General features: G+C 44.7%; 1 protein-coding gene across 1 annotated transcript in view; it reads left to right on the forward strand.

Annotated features, from left to right (window-relative positions):
- The window catches only part of LOC139057434 (uncharacterized), a 167337-nt gene extending 145393 nt beyond the window's left edge, over window positions 1–21944 (forward strand). The window contains exons 5-14 of the mRNA XM_070535690.1: window positions 2800–2968; window positions 4080–4273; window positions 8840–8958; window positions 10197–10318; window positions 12108–12258; window positions 13126–13216; window positions 14106–14260; window positions 15958–16068; window positions 17391–17526; window positions 18384–21944. Of these exons, the coding sequence (XP_070391791.1) occupies window positions 2800–2968; window positions 4080–4273; window positions 8840–8958; window positions 10197–10318; window positions 12108–12258; window positions 13126–13216; window positions 14106–14260; window positions 15958–16068; window positions 17391–17526; window positions 18384–18563 (1428 nt within the window). The 3' untranslated portion in view covers window positions 18564–21944. The remainder of the gene's footprint in view (window positions 1–2799; window positions 2969–4079; window positions 4274–8839; window positions 8959–10196; window positions 10319–12107; window positions 12259–13125; window positions 13217–14105; window positions 14261–15957; window positions 16069–17390; window positions 17527–18383) is intronic.
- The last annotated feature ends 214 nt before the right edge of the window (window positions 21945–22158 follow it).

A 22158-nucleotide genomic window follows, 5' to 3' on the forward strand; every position in this document is an offset into this window, starting at 1 on the left:
CCTGACCCGCCCAATAGCCTACAGATGCAAGACTAATTTCAAGAACATTCTTGTAAATTTCAAATTAAGGACAAAGACGACGCCAAAAACCGGTCCCTGTGGGCCGTCCCAGGTGCTCTATATGCAAGCATGTACAATCTCCTACTAGAATAAAAGTAGCGCGTCAGAATACCTCCGCAAGGTGACTACGGTTTTCACCTGCACATCAAGCAATATATAATCTACTGTCTAGACTATGCCACTGGTAGCAAACCAATACGTAGTTGAGACTACAACAAATTCATACTAGATATTAAATGGAGCAAGGATCTATACCGGGTGTCCAACGTAACTTGAGCCACAAAAAAATAAAAATAAAATATGCAAATGCCACGTAGCTGGACAGAACCAAGGTAATGTTGTTTACCGTCACTTGGAGATAATCAGATTATTTTTTTGCATTCCGTCTAATTACATAATTAGACTTAATTAGCTGATCAACTGCGCAAATATTATAAGTAGATAAATATTGTCGATGAGAAACTTTTCATATCATCAACAAAGGCACAAAAACACGTTATGCCACCAGCTAAGCTCTATTCTTAGGCTCAGCCATTCGTTATTTTCCAGCTCTTCCCTGTCCCTCTCCTACACTAAATTTGAGATTTTCTTTCCACGCTTGTACGCATATATCAACCAAACAAGCCTTTTTTCACCATGCGAACTTGCCCCCTCCTGCTTCATCTAGCGTTTACCTTTCCTTCTTTTACGTTTTTTGCACATTTGTCTCGTTTTTTTTAAGACCGCCAACGACGCGTCCCAAAGGTCAGTATATCTTTTCCCGGCGCCTCTAGCCTACAGGGTATTGCCACTTCTGCGTACCGCCGCGACGACGCCTACGCCTATCTATACTGAGCTTAACGTCCCTTCAAAGGCCAACCCACTCCCATACACCTTCCCACCACGCCCCGTCCTTTCCCACAGCCTCCATGTAGCAACCCTAATAAATTCAAAATTTCTTAGCGTGTCGCTACTGGCCCACTCAGGTCATTTTTCAACTCATGTTCCTCGGGTTGCTTCCGCGCTAGTTGCACCCGCGCTACTTGCTCCCGCGCTATTTTTTCTAAAACCACAAACGCACGCCGCCTACCACGCCTACAGTTTCTGTCCAGTTCTCTGAAGGCGTCCCGTCCTCTATCTCCCGCAACTAACCCCCGCCTCTCTTTCTCTCTCTCTTTCTTTCTGTTTTCTTTTCTCCTGCTGCCTTTTTCCTTCTTCACTCTCTTCCCCTCTTCTTCGAACTCCGTCCTTCTCGCAACGACACTTAGAAACGCCAAATGAGAGCTACAACTTTGTTTAAAGTCTCGTTCTTTACAGCCAGGCGCCGCCGACAACGCTTGCACGTGACGTCAGCCTACGAGCCCGTTAAATCTAACCCGTCGAGGAAGACAACACCACGTTTGACAAAGATTCATCCTCCTACTGAAACGTAGGCTAGCTATTCTGGTGCACTTTATTCCTATTTGTGCAACATTTGTGTCGCACTGTGCTACTCCATCTGTCGGCCCCTTTCTTGATTTTGTATCTATGCTGACAAGAATTTCTGCAGGAAGGGAATGCCTTAGGTGCATCTATATAACACGAAGGTGGACTTTTCATGGTATAAAAAGGATATCTTTACTATCATAGCACGACTGGATACTACCGCAACTACTGTGGTAGATCAGCAGAAGAAATGTGTTCAAACGCTTGCGAAATAGCGCATATAGTATGATTTTAAGTCGCTTCCTTCTGATTAGTTTTCATCGGTGCGAACTTGCAATTGGAACCTTCAATTACCTTTCCCCGTTGACGTCATTACATCTAGCTGCGCCAATCTGTATACGTGGCTAGTGGGAAGTGCTCATGAAAAACTATCGCATAAGGCATAGTTTTGGCCTTCTTACATTACTCAGTCGTTCAGTGGCAAAGATATACGCACAAAACAAATATTCTCGTTTTATTTTTCACATTGTACGTAATACAGCACGCTTCTGTTTGGCAGATAACAAAAATACCCCTTATATCGGTGCTAATACAGCCACTGTGATGAAAGCACCAGCTCAAAAAGACGAAGAAAACACATAGGAAGAAGTTTGCCTTTATTCACAGTGGATAATTCTTGCTACGAGCAGGATCACGTTAACATTGACGTGTTTCTGTTTTTTGTTACACTAACTATTCACGTATCTTCAGCTACAACAGCTAGGATCTGCTCCAGTTCCTTGATTCTATGTGCTCATTGCAGACGTTGGTGATAGAGTTTGGCCGTCATGAGGCTTGAAGTTGCGTTAGTCTGAATGACTTTAGGAACATAGCTGAAGAGAAAACGGATGTAGAAGAAAGCGGCAACACAAGTTGTCGTACTAGGATTTCCTTCATCCAGATTGTCCCTTTATAAGGGCTGTATAAAGGCTGTTAACAAGAAAACTATACAATTACGAGCGTGAGTAGTGCATACTATTCATTTATACCTCTTCCCCAGTGCAGAGTAGCAGACTAGAGCGCAGCAGCCCAGGTCGACATCTCTGTCTTTCCTGTCAATAAATTCTATCTATATGTATAACACATTTAGCAAAATAACATTTCTTTGCAGTTGGCGTTTATTACTACTGCTGAAGTACCGCTGAAAACGTCTTCGTAAATATGACCGGGAGGTTTCGCTGCCGTGTCTCAATGTATATATATCGTTCAGCAGTGCTGCCGTCTCACTCCTCATTATGTGTCACGAGCGCGCTGTGCAGAACAGAGATCTTGCCTCGCCGTTTCGCCATTTCACAGGTGGTCAACCTCTCGGTGGACTATAAGGACCAGCTCATGTCCCTCGTGTACACACTGTCACAAGAGGGCAAGCCTGTGCCTGCGGAAACCGCTGTGCAGGCCATGTCCGGGGTCAATGAGACGGACATGTCGCGGCTGCTCGGCTACCCCATCGTCGTCAAAGCTGAGCGTGAGTGCGGCGCGGAATTTCACTTTATGCTCGGCACCAGGAGGTATGCTTAGCGAACGCATTTCATTTTCTCTCACTTGTTCGTTTTACGGCGAACGAGTATTAATTAATGTATGATATGCAAAGGCAATCTTGAACGTCTTGCCGACTACCTGAAGAGAAAAAAGAAAATCCGTCTTTGCCTATTATCCTCCTCCTCTGCCCTGCGCGATGAGGGCTTCTCACACATACATGACATTGCTAGAGAAAATGGCAGTTTCACCTGAAGGGCGAAACACGTACAGCGACGGCAAGATGTTGCACTGCGCTCGAACTCTTCGGACGGTGTTTTAGGTGCGCTCGGGTGCGCCAAAATTTCTGGCCTCCTTAAAAGCTTCAACACGTCCTGTACGTAGCGCCTGCATTGGCATCGCACAGGTGCCGCAGCGCTGTCGCTGAAGAGCTGCGCAAGCCAAATTACATCATTTTCAAATTGTGACCTCTGACAGTTACTTTTATTATATGGAAGATTTAAAATAAAACTCCTGCCCTGCGAATGGAATGTTTCACGAGTTTTGCTAGCGGGATGCACTGCTCATAAAATTGTGAAGACTACTTCAGTCAAGAGCATAGACCTGATTTGAGCACCTTTGGTGGTTGAATAGCATAGCATTGCACATTCAGCATAAATAAAGTTATAGCGCATTTATACACTCTTATAACTATAAATAATGTCGTGGTAGTGGCGAAAGTTGTATTCCTTTCTCTATGGTTCGCCCGGGGTGTCCGTATGTTTGCTATCTCAACAAAATATTTTCGAAAGAACAGCATATTTGTTATTTGGGCTCGAAGGCCTTCGATGCTGTCTCTAATAATCGTCCACCTATTCAACAAGGAGCCACTCTCTTTAGCTTGTGCAATAACACACAGCAAGACCAATAAAACCACTGAAATTTCTGAGCTGAGACTGCGCTTTTACTATAGCACAGGGAAATTTTTGTTCCAATTTACTTTCTTGTACCATATTTGGTTTGCACCAGTCTTGATCGTATTAAGTAGTGACGTGCGTTCTCTCGTTGTATACAAACCACCATGTGTGATGCATCCACGTGAACGCCTGATTACGTTCCAGCTTACGTCAAGCCAACGAAAACAGAGTCGGTCTCGCGTCTCGCGTGGATAGTGGCCGGCGTTCTGACGGTCATCTTCCTCCTCGTCTTGCTCTTCCTGGTGCTCTACTGCAAGTGTTGCCGTCCGAAAGTGCACCGCAGTCCGTTCAGCGACTCTGGCTCCGTTCGCTCTTACGGCCGGCAGAATAGGCGCAAGGTGAGTGGCGGGACTGTTTTCTTGTTTGTGGTGGTTGTCGTGGTGTCGGTGGCGAACCGGTGCGTGTTGTGAGCGGACGACTATGAACCCGAGACCGCCGTGCCGTTATCAGTGTGGTTTCATCACACCGTGCTTCTTTAAAAAATTAAGAAAAAGACGCATGTTCCATAAATGGTGGTCGGGAAGGCTATATTCTGTTTTAAATAAACAAGCATTCTGGCTGTCCATAGCCCAGACAAAAAGAAATAAAAAAAATTGCGTATCCGACGCACTGTGGGAATCGATGCCATGCGAAGCATTTTGCTGGTACCTGTATATCCACAGTAGTTTGGAGTTCCGCAAATACTTGCCAGGTGAACCAACGTGCTTGCGTAAATTTAGCAGTTGTACGTGTGGAGTCGGGAGCGTACGTGTGTGTGACGACAGCAACACGACGAAGGCCGCATCGAAGACGATCGTACGGCAGCAAGGGCATTTCTGCGTCGGCCGTTCGACGAGAGCGTACGACATGACGCTGACCGGTTCTTCGTGGGTATTGGACGAGCGTAAGCTAGGGAAACACGGATCGTGGCTTCATCAGCAACAACGTGTTATACAATCGTACGTATCTGTGACTACGTAATGTGGTACGTGTATGTTATGACGACGATTGCATTTCTACTCCAGCGAAGAAATCTTAAAACGTTATCAACTTGGGCGGTCATCAAGTTGGTACAATGTCGCAAAGCTTCCACGTAGCGTAAACTATTACGAGGAAAGTACAGCGGGAAGTAAGCCGGTCCCGATGATCGTGCAGTCTAACAGGGCAACTCAAGGCGCGAGCAGTCACAGGGAAAGAAAATAAGAAAGCGGCATATGGCGCACGCTCCGAGTGTTTCAAAGAGCTGGTTGCCTTTGGGACGAAATAGGTATATGTTAGACAACAGCGTACAAAATATCGTGCAAAGCCAGTTCCCAGAGACTGGTACGCATTAATGTATATATTGCTGTGCTTATGCTGTTCGATGTTGCAATAAAAAAAAAGGGAGTGCTCCAGGCCCTGTGGTTAGGGAAACGGGCTGCTGTGCTCGATGTGAGAGGCTAGATTCCACCATCGGTCACACATAATTTTCTTTTTATGAAAGCGAGGCGAGACAGGAATCTACCGACCTACCTACGTATACCTACCAACCACAAATTGCCGAGAATGAGGCAACTATTGCTTAGCATTAAAAGTAAATATGAGAGAGCCAGAAGGAAAGAAGAAGATAATAATAGTGATAATGGTATCTAATGATATTGCCTTTGAATCGGGGGAGGGGGGCGACAAATAGCCACAGCCTGCGTGAGCTACTTCCGTGTCACCGTACCGTGATCTAGCACTTAACCTATTTCTGCTTAACCTCGTAAAGCAGAAATTCTTGTGATGATCCCGTCCCCACCTATTCCCTGCTTCCCCTTCCCCTCACCAACACTCGACATGCTACTTGCTAATCTCGACTGCTGTGCCGTTAACGCTCCTATCTTCTTTGAACAACAGCACATCTGGAAGATGGACGTTCCATGAGGTTGTGTCCTGGTGAAAAACACGTCAGAAAGTGTACCTGGAAAAGCGCCTAATGGTGAAACAAGAAATAAGATAGCTTTCATACCTTCTGCCGATACCAGCATAGTGAAGGATGCTGAAGTGCTAGGTAGAGTAAATTGCAGTGCACGATGATAGCTTGGCAAGGCCTAGGATTCACCTCAATTTGAAGGGAGAAAGAGCAAAATTAGTCAGGAAGAAACAGGCCAGCCAAGACGCAGTAAGAGTATAATCAGACGAATTCACGCTACTACTAGCTAACAAAAATTTAGCCTTAGAACAGAGAGATGAAGATGATATAGAGATAATGAATCAAACCGTAACTAGGCTGGCTTAAGAAGCAGCGGTTGAAGTGGGAGGTGAGGAACCAAGACAACCTGTAGGTAAGCTCTCCCAAGTAACAAAGGATCTAATAATAAAGAAACGACGAAGAATGAAAGTATTTAACTGAAGAGAAAAGATAGAATTCGCGCAACTGTCAAAACTGATCAACAAGGAGGAAATAAAAAATATTCGAAATTATAACGTGAGAAAGACTGAGGAAGCCGTAAAAAATAGACGCAGCATATGAAATCAGTGAGACGGAAATTCGGCATAGGACAAGCCAAGATGTATGCACCTAAAGATAAGCAGGTTAATATCATTAGCGATTTCGAAGATATAGTAAAAGCAGCTGACAAATTATATACTGAACTGTGCAATACCCAGAGCAGCCCCGAATCCTCTATTCGAACATGTAATGAACAGGTTGCGGCGACTCTTTCTATTACTAGCGATGAGGTTTGAAGGGCCTTGCAAAACATGAAACGGGGAAAAGCGGCAGGAGAAGATGGAAAACAGTCGATTTAATCAAATACGTAGGAGACATAATGCTTGAAAAACTGGCGGCTCTCTATACAAAGCGTCTATCAACTTCAAGGGTCCAAGAGAACTGAAAGAATGCAAACATTATACTAATCCAGAAAAAGTGAAGCGTCAAAGAATTGAAAAATGAGAGGGCCATTAGCTTCCCCACAGTATTGCTTAAAATATTCGCCAAGGTAATTTCCAATAGAATAAGGGCAACACTGGATTTCAGCCAATCAAGAGAACAGGTTGACTTCAGGAAGGAATAGTCTACAGTGGACGACATCCATGTCATTAATCAGGTAATCGAGAAATATACAGAGTACGATCAGCCTCTCTATATCGCTTTCACAGATTACGAAAAGGCATTTGACTCAGTAGAGATACCAGCAGTCATAGAGCTAGGCATTACATAATCAAGGAGTGCAGGCCACTTACGTTAATATCTTTGAAAATATTTACAGATATGCCACAGCTACCTTATTCTACACAAGAAAAGTTGGAAGATACCTATAAAACAAGGGGTCAGACAAGGAAACACAACCTCTCCGATGTTATTCACTGCGTGCTTGGAAAAAAGTATTCAAGCTATTAAACTTGGGAGGCTTAGGAGCGAGGATCAATGGCGAATATCTCAGCAACCTTTGGTTTGCAGGTGACATCGTCCTGTTCAGCAACACTGGAGACGAGTTACAACAAATGATTGAGGACCCAAAAAGAGAGAGTATAAGAGTGGGGCTGAAGATGAATATGCATGAGACAAAGGTAATGATGATTAGCCGGCAAGATAACAAGAGGTCAGGGTCGCCAGTCAGCCTCTAGAGTCAGCGAAGGAGTACGTTTACCTAGGTCAATTACTCGCAGGGAGCCCTGACCATGAGAAGTAAATGCACAGAAGAATAAAAATGGGTTGGAAAGCATACGGCGGAAATTGTCAGCTCCTGACTTGAAGCTTACCATTTTCATTGAAAAGGAAGGGGCGCAATCAGTGCATTTTATCGGTGCTGACATATGGGGCACAAACTTGGGGACTGACAAAAAGCTTTAGAACAAGTTAAGGACCGCGCAAAGAGCGATGGAACGAAGAATGCCAGGCATAACGTTAAGACACAGGAATATAGCGGTTTGGATCAGAGAGCAAACGGGTATAGCTGATGTTGTAATTGCCATTAAGAGAGAAAAATGGAGCCGGGCAGGTCATTTAATGCGTAGGTTAGATAACCGGGGGACCATTAAGGTTACAGAATGGGTGCCAAGAGAAGGAAAGCGCACTCGAGGACGGCAGAAGACTAGATAGGGCGATGAAATTGGGAAATTCGTGGGTGCTAGTTGCAATCGGTTGGCTCAGGATAGGGGTAATTGGAGATCGCAGGGAGAGGCCTTCGTCCTGCAGGGGACATAAAATAGGCTACTGCTGCTGCTGCTGGTGCTGGTGCTGCTGCTGCTGCTGCTGATGATGATGATGGTGAAAAACACGTTTGAGTTAGAGTTACACTAAGTGGTGAAAGCGCACCTGAGCAATGAATAAGAAGTACCCTTCTCTACATTCTTTCAGAGCGTGCTGTAGTGTTAGTGCATTGGTCACTCTCACCCTTTTTTTTCCTCTTCTTATTCCCGTCTTTCTTTATTTCAGTGTAGGGTAACAAACCAGACGCTCGTCTCGCTGACCTTCTTTCCTTTCCTTGCTTTCCCTCTTTCTTGGTTGAGCATAGTAGCAGTAATCACTATTTGTTGCACCATGCGTATCTTCTTCAATACTTTTTTCGACAAATGGGGGTTATTGAAGTCTCACCACCGTGATCGCATTTGAACAACCCAAAATTTATAGCTAGCAAAGGAGCACAGGAGTTTCCTTTCGTGGAGATTGAAATATATGTTTTAGAAAAAAAAATGCGGTGTTACAAAGCGGTCGGTGATGTATAGTACAATGCTTTATCTTGGATAAAGCAGTCGGCAGCGCATATAAGTGCACCCGATCCCACAGCCGTAAGAGGGTTTGCTGGTAAAACGTCTCGGGAAAAATGAAACCTATACGCGTGCAAAAGCGCGGGGACTAAACTTGCGTAATGGGCAGAAGCACCTCAAAGTACAACCTAACCCTAATTTTTATAGGAGAGCAACTCACATTGCATGCCGTTGGTGTTTCTGACTTACAGATGTTTGAGGAGTCTGCCGGAAAGTTCGGATCACTAGGCGAAAAAACCCACAAGGACGTGTTCACAAGCCCCATACATGTCCCGTCAGCACCTCCAGTGGAAACAGACATCCGAACGACGTAAGTAGCACATCATCAGATTACGGTAGCTAAAACCATCCATCGTGGTATGCAAGGTACATGAAGTGGGGCTCTCTTGTGCAATTATTTGCTTTCCCAAAAGAAGCACAGCTATTAAGTGACTTAGCGCGGTATCGTTACAATCGGGCTTTGTTTACCAAACATTACAACGAAGTCGCTAAATGAAAAAAAAAAGAACTATGTAAGTGTATTCGAGAGATGTCCCTCTCTGTGTTATTGGCAGGGCCTAAGGATCAGAAATAGGGCGTTCAAACGTAATGCAGCCGAGAAGCATGTCCGTGGAAAAGCTTTTTCACAATTTCTAGAGATTTCTTACTGGTGAGGTTACGTAATACTGCAAGCTGAAATATGTGCTCTGAGACAGGGGAGCCGTCGATAACTGCATCCGACCAAGCACAGCAGTTTCTAGGGGTATTAATGGTACGCTAATTTCAGCTGCTCAAAACAAGCTCAAAAGCCTTTGGTACACTGCCAAAATCGAAGGTATCACAACAGACGAGTGAGAAAAGGGAGACAGAAGCTCTAAGTTGTTTTCTCCTGTTGCGAGATCTAGCTGTCGACACATGCGGCCTGTTTAGGTTTGCATGAACTTGCGTCATGTTGGCTTCGCGAAAAGTTACTACATATCATGGTAACCTTCCTACACTACTCACTACAGCGCAGACCCGACGCCGTGATTGCTGAGCTCTGTTATAGTTGTCGCGCAACGTCGCCTTGCTCCGATCACGCTTGCAGACCCGGCGCTTCTTGCATCACTGATCCTCCCAAGCAATTCTCTACAGCATGTGTCGCAAGCATCGCGGCTTGACACCAGGCTCACCCTTTACGACAGTTCAAGGCTTGGTGAGGTCCACGGCAAAAGCATAAAATTGAACGAGGTGTTGATTATGCGTGGGTAGCCCCATTGCGCAAAAGGGCTTGCCCACTTTTTTTTTAGCAGTTTGTTTTTTCAGTGTTGTTAGCGGCGCCGTTTTCACGCTTCAGAAATTCAAATTTCCCCTCACTGCAAGATAGTGGCCGAACCGTGCTCGAGAGGTTACGAATAAAAGATGTGCGTCTCGGCATGCAGAGCAATACATGAGTATTTTCGCGCTAGGAGCAAGGCCACGAGATTGTTCTTAGACAACGCCGACGAAGTCTTCGTGGTTTCGTAACCTCGCTCCTAACGTTCGTAAGGCCGTGACGCAATGTTGTGTGGGCTTTTCTTGCCACCGCAGGCGGTCCAGGCCCAAGAACCTCAGCGAATACTTCGTTAACAAGGCTTACGAACCAGACCTTGGCGTGCGGGCATCAGCGGCTCCGAGCTGCAGACTGCGTGTTACTTCCGATTATGACGAAGGTACGGTGGGACGCCTGACCATTGAATTCGCGAGTATTCGTCGTCTTGCTGAGAAGGCCGCAAATGGCACTTCCTGAACGACGGCGTGACTACAAAAAAAAAAAAAAAAACATGCGCACAGTTTCATCATAAAGAAGTCGTCCGCAAGCAATATGTATAATATGTGCGAATACGTTTGTTGACCTTATTTTTATAGAACAAAACCAGTGTCTGAGCAGCCGGTTCGTAATATCCGGGCCCTATAAAAATGAGAACTGGCCCTTTGAAGATAAGAAAAGGCGAAAGAACGTAGAAGTTGAACACTGGAAAACAAAAGTTACTTATTTTAAACATTTGTGTTAATAATTTCATGACTAAGAAAAAGAAAAAAAAATGTAATGGAGTGGGATGAGGGTCGTTGATGCGTATGTGATAAGCGAACTAACAAAGTTGAATTCCATTCATGCATCGTTTCCTCCTGCGTTCATTTTATGTGAAAAGAATGAACCAGTGTCATTTGCATGGGCGTCAACGTCTTCTGCCAATCACCCGCACTAGAAGAAACAAGACAGAAAGGGCTTATTAAGTATCGACTGGTTTGCGAATGGCATGGACAGAACAAGTTCCCGAGAAGGAACAATATCGGAAAGTGGAGAAAAGACATAAAAATAAAGCGATCGCACTTTGGTTAGTCAATCACCACTGTGAATCGGCATTAGGTGTGGTAACGTGAGTTTTCCGTGCGTGTACAATGAGGGATACCTCTTGCAAGGAATCCCCCGTGCCCGAGAGAGAGAGAGAGAGGGCTCTTTATTAGAAAAACAGAGAATTTTGCCGGCGCGTATATAACCGCTGGCATGATACTCTGTATAGGGATGGGGAATGGGATTAAAAGATTCCAGAAAAGAGTGGGAGAAAAGAAAAAGGATAAAAATAAATATGGAATGTCCGAGTGGACCTGATACTAATTTTTACACGTGACATGGCGGGTAAATTTAGGCTTTTGTATAGGAAGGATGCAATTTTTAAAGTTTTACTATTTGACCAATTTCTGTCAGCTATTTGAACAATAAATCCAAAACCCGTCGCTGTTTTGAAGGGCCGGGCATTGGACCTAAGATGCTCGGTAACGTTAACGGTTCGTGGCGAATCATGTCCATTTGGTGCTCAAGAAATTGTCTGTGAGTTCACTAATGGAACCAGGTCAGGCGTCGAGCAGTTATCACTCGCCAATGTGCAGAGAAGTTTTGCAAATCTGATATAGAAGATGATTTGTAGACTCAAGACGCTAGTGTGTCATGCACCTCATTCGAGAGGGCACTTACCAATGTGTAATCTAATCACGCAATATACGGCCTCATATGCTCTATGCTATGAAAAAGCGAGAATTTTCTATCTCTACTCAGGCCTCTCCTCAGCACCCACATGAATTCTATCTCCAAACTATATTTCATCATCATATAGTATGCACTGTAGAACGTTAATGCGTACTTTCTCCTTGCCTTATTCGTTTCTCATGTCGATAAGTATAATTAGGCTCGTGCGCTAGCGCAGTTCTACTGTCGTCATCTTATGTTTAGTTTTTTGGTGCTTCATTTCTTAACTGATCCTTATCCTTTCAGATTTAGCACCTCTCACATATAGAATGTATTGCGCGCACTTATAATTTACATTGCTGTTTCTAATCATATTAACTGACGTACATGGACGGATATTTTTTCAGACCTCTTCCACATGATTATCTGAATAAGCCTATTGGCTTATGCACTGATGCAGTTCACTAATGGCTTCTCTTAATGCCGCGGCGCAGTAAGTCCTGGCCTGGACGAGATAAAAGGAGGCTTGTTCGATCACGTGCCTCCGCCTCCATCAGATTCGGCTGACTGCCCGCTACCACTGCCTCGCAAGAACTTGCAACTGGATGTTCATAAGGGCGACTTGGACAGCGACAGCGACACCTCGTAAGAGTTCTGACTATTGCGGCATTGAGCTACACGTGAGGTGTCTTCATGATGCAGTAGCGAATGTTCTGTGCTCAGTGGGCCAAATACCAAATAGCATTGCTGCGGATTAACGTAACTTGTACCGCATGTTCCATCGCAGGATTAGGGAGTACTAAATGAGCAGTAATCGAGAGACAAATATCAAGAAAACGCTACGGTGTCTCTTTAGTTGCTGCTTAAAACTACTCAAAATGCGATTGCGATTTCTATGCGCGTAAATCAAAAGGATTTGCCAGAGGAGTATAATCGTTGGACAACTGACGACAAATGCGCTTAAACTTTGCTGCAGGCCTTTGTTCAATGCCCATTTTGTTGATATTTTTTTACTACATATGCTATGTGGCAAATCGCCAATCTGAAAAAAAAAGAAGAAAGCTATCTAAATATCTGTTTCAAACATACATTGTAAGTTCATTTCACTTTTCTCATTTTTGTCCTTCTTCTTAACGCCCTTTGCATGACTTACTGCTCATACACGTCCTTGTGCGTCATTTCGCAGTATATATGAAGAGGTGCATAAGTATGCAACGCTTTAAGAGTCGGCCTTGTGCTCGATACTACAATTTATAGGTGCATGGTAGCAGGGCAGAGGGGGTCGTGCAGCGTAGAACTAAATGAAGGAAGCGCTGTGAGAGTCGTTCTTAAAATACGGAATGCAAGTTACAGTTACGGAAGTCATGAGTGATTTATGAGAATGTCTTCGGTGTGCCCACGTTTCGTTAAGCTACCACGTACGTGAGCACCTAGGCAAAAGCGTTTTGACAACCATATTTTTCTTTTTTTTTTCATCATCGTGCCTGCTTCATCGTGTTATACGCCCGTCAGCCTCGAATCAACCACATCAGCTGAATCGGCTGAAGAAAAGACGGCAACAAGCGCGCAGGAAAGCATTGCCACATCATTGTTGTCTGACGAGGTAAGAGGGAAGATGCCGGCGACTCACACGTGCAACACGACTGTAACAAACACCAGCATGTTAAATTGGCTCCCTGAATATATGCAAATTAATATGCGTTATTTTCATTTATCAGGGTGTTTCATGCCCGATCGCTTATCATGTTTCACGATGCATTATCTAAAATTAAGAGTAATGAGTACACATCACAATCTATTGGCATACTGTTAATGTTAAATTGGCTCCCTGAATATATGCAAATTAATATACGTTATTTTCATTTATCAGGGTGTTTCATGCCCGATCGCTTATCATGTTTCACGATGCATTATCTAAAATTAACAGTAATCAGTACACATCACAATCTATTGGCATACTGTGGTTTCGGCTTCTGGAACTTTCGAACGCACCGCAGTCGGCAGTGCAACATGATGCCCCTGAAAGCAATGCAAATTATTCCATGTAGCTTATGAAATTGGTTACCGTGACGCCACGGGCAACAAATATCTGCACAGCGTACCACGAATACCGGCGCTAACTGTCCGGTGAGGTAGTGTGTGTTCTTTGTGACCGCGCAATAACAGATCAGTTGCCACCAGCTTGCGCCGTCCCAATGGGCTCAAGTGTTCGTAAAACCGAAGTGGGTACCTAGTAAAATAAAGCGCTTGTTAAGCAAGGAAACAAGACCAAGGTAAGTTTTCTTATTGCATCAACATGGTTGTGTCATCGTCCCACTTGTTTATGTATACTATCTGCAATTAGGTATGCTGGCACAGAGGTAACGCAACAATGTGACAAAATTGAGCGAAATGGTCCACTGTGCTCCAGATGCCAATCCTGCTCTCGGTAGCGTCAGTTTCTCAAATGCATAGGCTAAAATCAGTCTTTGCATTGCGATCCATTGCTGCAGGCCTCCGCGGTAAACCATATCAGCAACCCAGAAAAGACATGCTCGGACGAAGACCTAAAGGAAGCCCAGAAGGAATTGGATCACATGAAGAAGAAAATTGCGGACATCCTCGACAGTGCCCTTGAAAAAGCAGCAGCTAAGAAGGTTTATGGCAGGTGAGGTTGCCTATGGGGCATTTTTGGTAGTTGTGCTTGTTAATAGCTGGATGGTGTTTTTATGCTCATACCATAAAAAATGTTATGTCAAGTGTAGGTGTATAGCCATTGCATTCCAGTATCCTGCGAGGGACGTCGGCCTTTCCTGTACCGAGAAGTTCTGATTACGGGTTTTCGCCTCCGCAACTGTCACTTATGTAAAGAGTCCGGCTTATGCCATGTCATGGCTTCTGTGATAGCGGGCGCGCTCCCAGATCTCGGAGGTTATGCTCACGCGCTTCTAGTTTATGCCACCACGTGCAGAAGGAATCTGAAACATTACTTTCCTCCCATTTCTTCCTTTTCCCAGCTTGTTTACCCATTTAGGTACCGAGAACTTTTGTTTTGGGTAAGAAAAGACGAGCTTTCTACCGTTTCTAAACTATATATGATTATTACACGCGAACCGAAAATACTGCGACTGTGCGTATGCGCACACATACTAAAATATAGAGGCGTAGTAAACAACGACTGCGATTGGTTCATTGCGATATATACAGTTCATTTATGAAAGCCAAATTAGGAAGCATGAAAGGTAAATGTTCATGTCGGCAATTATACGCGCATGTTGTTTATTGATGCAAAAATAAACAGAGGAGTTGTCGCCATTCGCTGGCGACGGCTACCTCTTTTCGCTTTGTTAGTAGTATTGGAAAAATAAATTAAATATGATTAATTTTTGCATTAGGGGATACCTAAATAAAACAATAATATGTAACACCACTAGGAGTAAACATGTCTATTGGAAAGTTCTCGTTGTGGGAAACTCCTCGAATGTGTGGCATGTATTAGTACTTTCACGCGACAATATGTGCGTTAAAGCATAGAAATAAAAACCGTGACTACCCTTCGCGCTCGCTTTTGCTACCAATGTCGCGAGGTTAATGAAAGTACAGAGGGAGTATGAGCTTGAGAGAGTATGAAACAAAAACCATGAGGGATATAGGTTAATACAATATAGCTAACAGAAAGACAGGCAGCACCAGGCGACGCCGACAAGAGCAATGCACTTTACACATTTAATGTGGTAGCCCTAAAGCATATAGGTCCTTAAACAAAGAATAGGGGCAGGCTACTCTCTGTGCGTATAGCCGCAACTACAGGACGGTATGCTGAACGCTATCGCTGTCGTGCAGCCAAAGGCCGCATATAAAGCGCATTATGGGGCCAAAGTTTTGGCTGGTCTCTTCCTAACTTCTCACTTTTATAGCTCTATGTTAACTAAGCTACGATCATGACGACTCTTTATTAAGGCGAGCACAAAAAAAAAGAAAAGAAGTCGTGCAGAAGTCCTCTACGATGACTATCTATGTGTGCGAATAGCGGAACCGCGTAGTGTTTGAGGCGTCTACTGGAGCCAGGTTCCTCTCTTGCGCTTCCCTGTGGACACTCTGTGCCCTCTGGCGGCAGCGCCGTGACGTACGCGCATATCCAGGGGCACCTACAACGTGAATGGCCTACACTTCAGGTGACATTACCCTCAGGATCCGCCCACATATTTGATGGGATAGCTATATATACCTACACATCCGGAAAGAAAACTGGTCTGAAAATGCCAAGAATGCTAGTCGGCTTAAATAGGAAGAGAATAGAAACGCGTATTAAAAGAAAGTGCGTGCACAACCATAATTTTTTTCTCTTTCTATCCTTTTTCGCAGCCTCCGCAGGCAGCGTGTCCCTCCATCTGCTTCAGCAATGAGAAGGACCAGCAGTTTGAAGGTGCCGAAGCCACGCCATTCGTCGGCAAGTGACTTTCAAAGACCGCCAATGTGAGTCACTGTTCAGGACAGTGTGTCAGCAAAGGACAGAGAGAGAAACAAAATACACAATATTCACTCAGAAATAGCTGGTTGTACGGAGTGGTTTCGTCATCTGACCTCAGCCAAATATATCTACAAACGAGTGATGGCGGTTATGCTATTTCTCATGCTACCCCTACTCTGAAATACCTGAGATGAGGTCCAGTTTGCGTGCAGGATTTCTGCAGGACTAGGTTACACGGTGACAAATGACAGGTGAAACAACGGCGAAACTAGTGCTACCTCCGTTGCTGATCGCGGCGCGGGAGCCAGTAGTTTATACGTAGAAACCACCGAGGTATCGAATTTTACCTACTTTTCTTATGCCAGCTACTGTTGTACCACAGCGGAAGATATGTACATCCGTGCAGCACGAATTAACTATCGATGAGCCGATTAGCCGATTGTCTGCTACCGAGAACTTGCAGCGAGCGGCAACCATGACGGCGCCTTATCTTCAAGAACAAGGCCTCAGTTGGTCTACCGAAAAGTGCACATTGGTTGGCTATACGCGCAAAGATATGTCATTGTATCCTATTTCAATCAACGGTCAACCTGTATCTTGTGTTAAGACGCATCGATTTCCAGGTGTCATCATTGACCGCAACCTCTCGGGGAGCCCCCACTGCGTCTATCTGAATAAGAAGTTATCTGTCATTGCTCAGGACTTCAAAGTTCCCTGAGGGAAAACCTGGGGTGCACCAGTCCATTCTATGCTGCAGCTGTACAGGGACTCGGACTCTTGCGTTGCAGTTTACAAGTATTTTCCAATACATGCAATACGAACATTTGTGCTCTGGAGGGCATACAAAGTTAAGCCCTACGCAGGTGTTTGAGGCTGCCTCAGTGCACGTCAACACCTTCAACAATTGCCAGCGCGAGAGGTCATATGATCCAGACACACGTAGCTGACGACTCTCTCAGGGCGCACATTCGCAGTCTGTCAAGGATCCCTGACTCTCACTTAGCTTGTCTACCAGTCGACAGATCTCAAGCGACCTTTTCACGAGTGATTAGAGCTCCAGTAGATACCTTTATCTTATGCACCGGCGGTGAAGCTTTCGTTTCCTCTGTGGGTTCTGGCACAGCCTCAAGTGAACCTTCCTATTCCCCGAATTACAAAGAAATTATAAAGAATTTGAAATCATCCGTCGCATTTCACGTGTTTTTGCATGTATAGGGAACAAGGAATATAAAGCCTGAAGCTGAAAGCTTGCGGCGGGCTAGTTGCTGGCGGGCTAGTTGCTCAATCGAACATGTTCCGCACTTTTTTTTTTTGCTATTCACTGCAGATTGTCTTTCTCGTCGGAAGAGCCGGAGAAGAAGGATGCGCCGACGCAGACGACCGATCTGGCCTCCTCTGGAAAGCCCCGAGTGGTGTGGTCGATCTACAAGACGTCGGAAGCTGCTGCACAAACTTCTTTCCTGGTCAGTCGATTGAGTTATACAGACTCAAGCCTTTTGTTCAATCCCCTGCTTGGCTGCTCTGTTCGTACATTGGCCTTGCGATTTCGACTGATCGATTCGATTGATGAATCGATTGATTTGTCGACTAATTTCCCGGTTCGTTGGGTTCAACTTTCTGACGCGACAGTTGGGCCGTAAGAGGCGAAAGAACGGATGGCTCCGGACTAACTTTAACTAGACGATTACTGTAACCTGCCCCAAATTCAGTGTACGCGTACGCTCCTGCGTTCGGCACCATCGAAATGCGGCCGCCATGACTGGTCATCAAGCTAGAGGCGTCATGCTCGGAAGTGCTATGCCATGGAAACTGTACCAATGCCCTGAATGAACTAAGTATTCTGTCGTTATTTAAATCGCACGGACATTTGCTACATAAAAGGAGCCCTCAGCTGCAACGATTACGACCATCGAGAAAGTTGAATGGAGTAGCTCTACCGGTAACCAAAGAGCAATAAAATATTTTATGGATGCGCTTTTAGTCGCGGCTATTCTCTTTCATTATTACTATATTATTTAATAAAGAGGTGCTGTTTTCCTAAGGTTCTAACATACTTTTGTACGCATGTCCCTAGATATAGAAAGAACAACATTATTGGAAAAGCTTAAGAAAAATTAAACCCACCCCGGTTTCTAGGCATCCCGCTCGACCTTCCCACTTCGTGTTGATTCTCTGGGACATCAGTAGTATGACTGCAACAATAAAATAGTAACTCTAGCCGCTGAAGTACTAGCTATGGGGAAAGTAAAGGTTAGTCAGTCTACGTTTCCTGCTGTACAATGCGTGTCTAAGCTGTCCTGCTTGCAAACTTTTCTTACAGGACTGCAGGTTAAGCCGGGACGATGATTCGATGCGTTCCCGGAGGACCGACCCTGGCGAGCAATCTCCCATGACTTCTAGCGTCCGAGATTCGACGCAAGCTATGCTCAGCGCCATCCGCGGCGAGCTGCAGAAATTCAGCGTAGCACAAAGGACGCAGAACGGCGAGAGCTTCGCATAAGGCTGAGCGAAGACACAAGCGTGTTTGAGGGGCCCACTCAGCAGGCTCTATTTCGCAGTACGCTACGCAGAGAGAGAAAGAGAGGGATGTCATAAGGGAAGGGCAGGGAACTTGACCAGGCTGAGCCAGGTAGGCTACGCAGAAAAGCTATTAGAGCTGTTGCAGCGGACAGCGGGCACGCTGACTCAAAACAGCACATGCTCCAAGTTTGGGTCCGAGGGCACTGCAAGGGGCTTTGGCTCATTAACTTGCACCGGTGGTAACTTCAAGGCACTGATACTTGTTGATGTTTCCAGTCGTACTCCGTTTCTCGCACGAGTAAGGACTCACCTTCGATTCAAGAAGAGGTATAAACTTGTTTAAGCAGTGAGATGCGCGGCAGACGTGCACGCGAGGGAGGTTTATGAGGCTCCTTATTATGCAAACTGCGAGTGCTAATGAATTTGCACTTTTGTTTTGCCAGTCATTGGACTAATATTGAGACCAAAAATGATTTTCGTGCAAGCTGCATGAATAGAATGCATCTTGTCTTCGTCGCGGATGCCGATTTCAAATATTTGCTGAACACATAAGCGTCGCCATTACTCGTAGACAAATCAGGTGGATTGGGGTTTGAGCTATTTACCAATTATGGCGCGATGAGTGTAAAGTATATAAACTGAGAACTGGAAGTAAGAAGCAACTATGACATTACAGTAGCGGGATCTGCGCGTGCGCCTTAGCAAAAGCAGACTTTTCTTACCAATTTTGTTATGCGATTCTGTGCGAGTTGTGTTCCTACGAAATTAAAAAAAAAACCTAAAGCAACATTAGTGACTGCGCCAAAGGATGTCGGAGGTCACCATATTAGACACTTTGTCACTAGAACAGGACCTGGTCACATTGATCTATTACACCCCTGCAGCTTCTCTGGTTTTGTTGCTAATGTCAGTATAACCACGCAGGCAGTGTATTATGAAGGCGTTGAGTAACAATGCCCAAAGTTGTCAGGACATATGCAGCAACACTTTTTAGTGACCATAGTCTTTTAAAATGCGAGTGAAAACTATCAAATCGGGATGCACTTACGACAAACTGACGAACTCTCACCTTCGTTATTCACTTTTGGTACATAAATACATGTCTCTTCAGTAGGTACATCAAAGTGAATAAAACCCTGCTGGGTCAAACTTGATGATTGCCGTTGGGGTGATAGATAAGGAAAGCGAGAACACCTCCACAATATTTCAAGATTACTTCTGCTATTGTAGCACTCTTTCTTGTTTTCCTCAGATTGAAAATGCTCTTCAGAGTTGTTTCTTGACCAATAGAGGGATAAATAAGAAAAAAAAAGTATTGAGGCTAAACAGATTAGAATATTCAGTTTTCTACATTGCACCGGTGGAAAATGCGTAGATAAAAGTAAAAGAAGAGGACGTGAGAAAGTACAAATCCATCAGAGTCAGCACAACACAAGTGCGAGAAAAAAAAACACACACAGTGGAGTTGTTTTTTTCGTCTACTTTCATTTCCTTTTAACTTATAGTTTGTACATTTGAATTAAAATGTAGTTTACCTGATGCTTTCCTTGGTTTGGTTGTCTGTTGGCATCACATGATATTGACTAACGAAAATGGGCCCCCTTGGTTCCCCTTCTCGTTCATTACACAGCGATGGTCTAGATTCGGGCAGCTTTGACGCCTTAGGGTATCATATCACGGTTGACTGGCCCGTTGCCTTCTCCCAAATTCGTGTATTAGGTGACGCCTGAGCTAGAAAGGATGTTCCACATCTGCCACCATGGCTGTGAACTGCGGCGCTAACAATACCAGGACTAGATCTAGTACATATACAACATCCAATAAAGTAGATAAGAAAACGGCGCCGCTGTAGGTCGATTGCTACGAGTATCGCAGGCGTAATGAGGAGACGTGGGTTCGTCGGTCACCGGTGGCTAGTTGTTCTCTCGCTCACTTAAATTTCCATTTAGCTTATCATTTCTACATCTTAAGTAAAACTGTTAGTTTACCGTATGTTTCCCTTGGTTTCATTGTCTGAGAATTGGCTTTATATGACTGTGACTAACAATAATCTGGCTCCTCTGTTCGCACCCTTCTTTGAAGTGTCGTAGTCGTTGACACAAGCAGTTGCAAGAAGATGGCGCGCTTCCACTTTTGAAGTAATCGATGCTGCATATATGTGTATTGTGTTAGCATAGGTGTTATTGCTTACCTTTTCAAGCCTGCACCGTATCTCACTGGTCCTCTTGCTGGGTTGCTAGTACTAAAGGAATCATAGTAGTTGATGTGGTGGTTGTTTAATACTACTGCTGCTTTGTCAGAACACATTTTTCCGACATTACGAATAACGCTTAGGCCGAAAGAGACAGGTGAACGCGCTACATGCAACAATGAAATTATTAGCCAGGGTAAAGTTCTAACGGGAACATTTGTATGCGCTCTTCTTTAGCTCACGTATCTATCCATTTCGTTTTGTGCACAGCCATTTTTCATTTTTAGATTCACAGTGCGCTGTTCATTCCCACATAATTAGCCCATGTCTTCATGACGTAACTTTTGCAGTCACCTAAACGCTACGGCGTTCAGAGATCCCTACGTTACAAAAGTAATATAACATAACAATGTGCAGTACAACATAACACTCGGCATGCAGTTCATCGCAACAAGCGCAGTCCAAATCAGTCGGTTATGTTCATTTGTGTCATTTTGAGTGGAGATTCTTGCGATTCTGCACGGGCAGGCGGCTTATTTCACCGAGGCATAACTCGTGCAGCCTGTACAAACACGCTGACAGCGAGCTTTGAGAGACTACATTTGGTCCTTTATGCGATGGAGCACAAGTTGGGTGTCAGAGATAAATCTTTATAGATTCCTCCTGTATTAGTTTATTGTTAATGTCATAATCGTCGCTTTCTATTAGCAGAGATGCAAATCAATACGGCTGAACGAGAAAGTTGTTCCATCAGGCCACATCAGATGTGCGTCTGGCTTATATTTCGAAGATTATGTTTATTTTCCCCTAACGAAGCATAGACCTTTTAGCGGTTCGCTGCGCTATGCAGACTTGAGTCCTACACCATAGGTCTTTCGGCCGCTGATATTATTACTACGTTCCTCCACCCTATAAATCATGAAACGGTTTCTTAGTGGCGATTAACATGTTCATGCGCCCGGAATAGCAGTCAGTTTAGCAAATAGTTGTTTGATTTTGCAAGGGTACGGCCGCGCTCTTGTAGAACTGCATACGAAGCCCGCCGAGAATTTGCCGTAAAGTCAGGGGAAGCGCTGGTTCGTTTGCCCGGCGTTGCAAACCGGGGTGAACGGGTTGCACCTTGTCATTGATTGTACTCACGAACACCTTCATTACCTGTGTAAAATAAACACCTCCTCACTTCTGTTGCTGTGTTGACTGATTGTGCACCTGCGAAAATTTTCATTTCAGGTGTACGACACTGGCCAGGCTCCCCTTCTTTTTTTATCTCGTTTTATTCGGCTATCAAACTCAAGGTACAGATGTATCATTTCCAATGTACACGTGCTCACAGCGGTTCAACAACAACGCTGGCTCACACAGAATCACAAAAGGCACCTCTTTT

This window comes from Dermacentor albipictus, chromosome 3, assembly GCF_038994185.2.
Source record: "Dermacentor albipictus isolate Rhodes 1998 colony chromosome 3, USDA_Dalb.pri_finalv2, whole genome shotgun sequence".
Classification (NCBI taxonomy): domain Eukaryota; kingdom Metazoa; phylum Arthropoda; class Arachnida; order Ixodida; family Ixodidae; genus Dermacentor; species Dermacentor albipictus.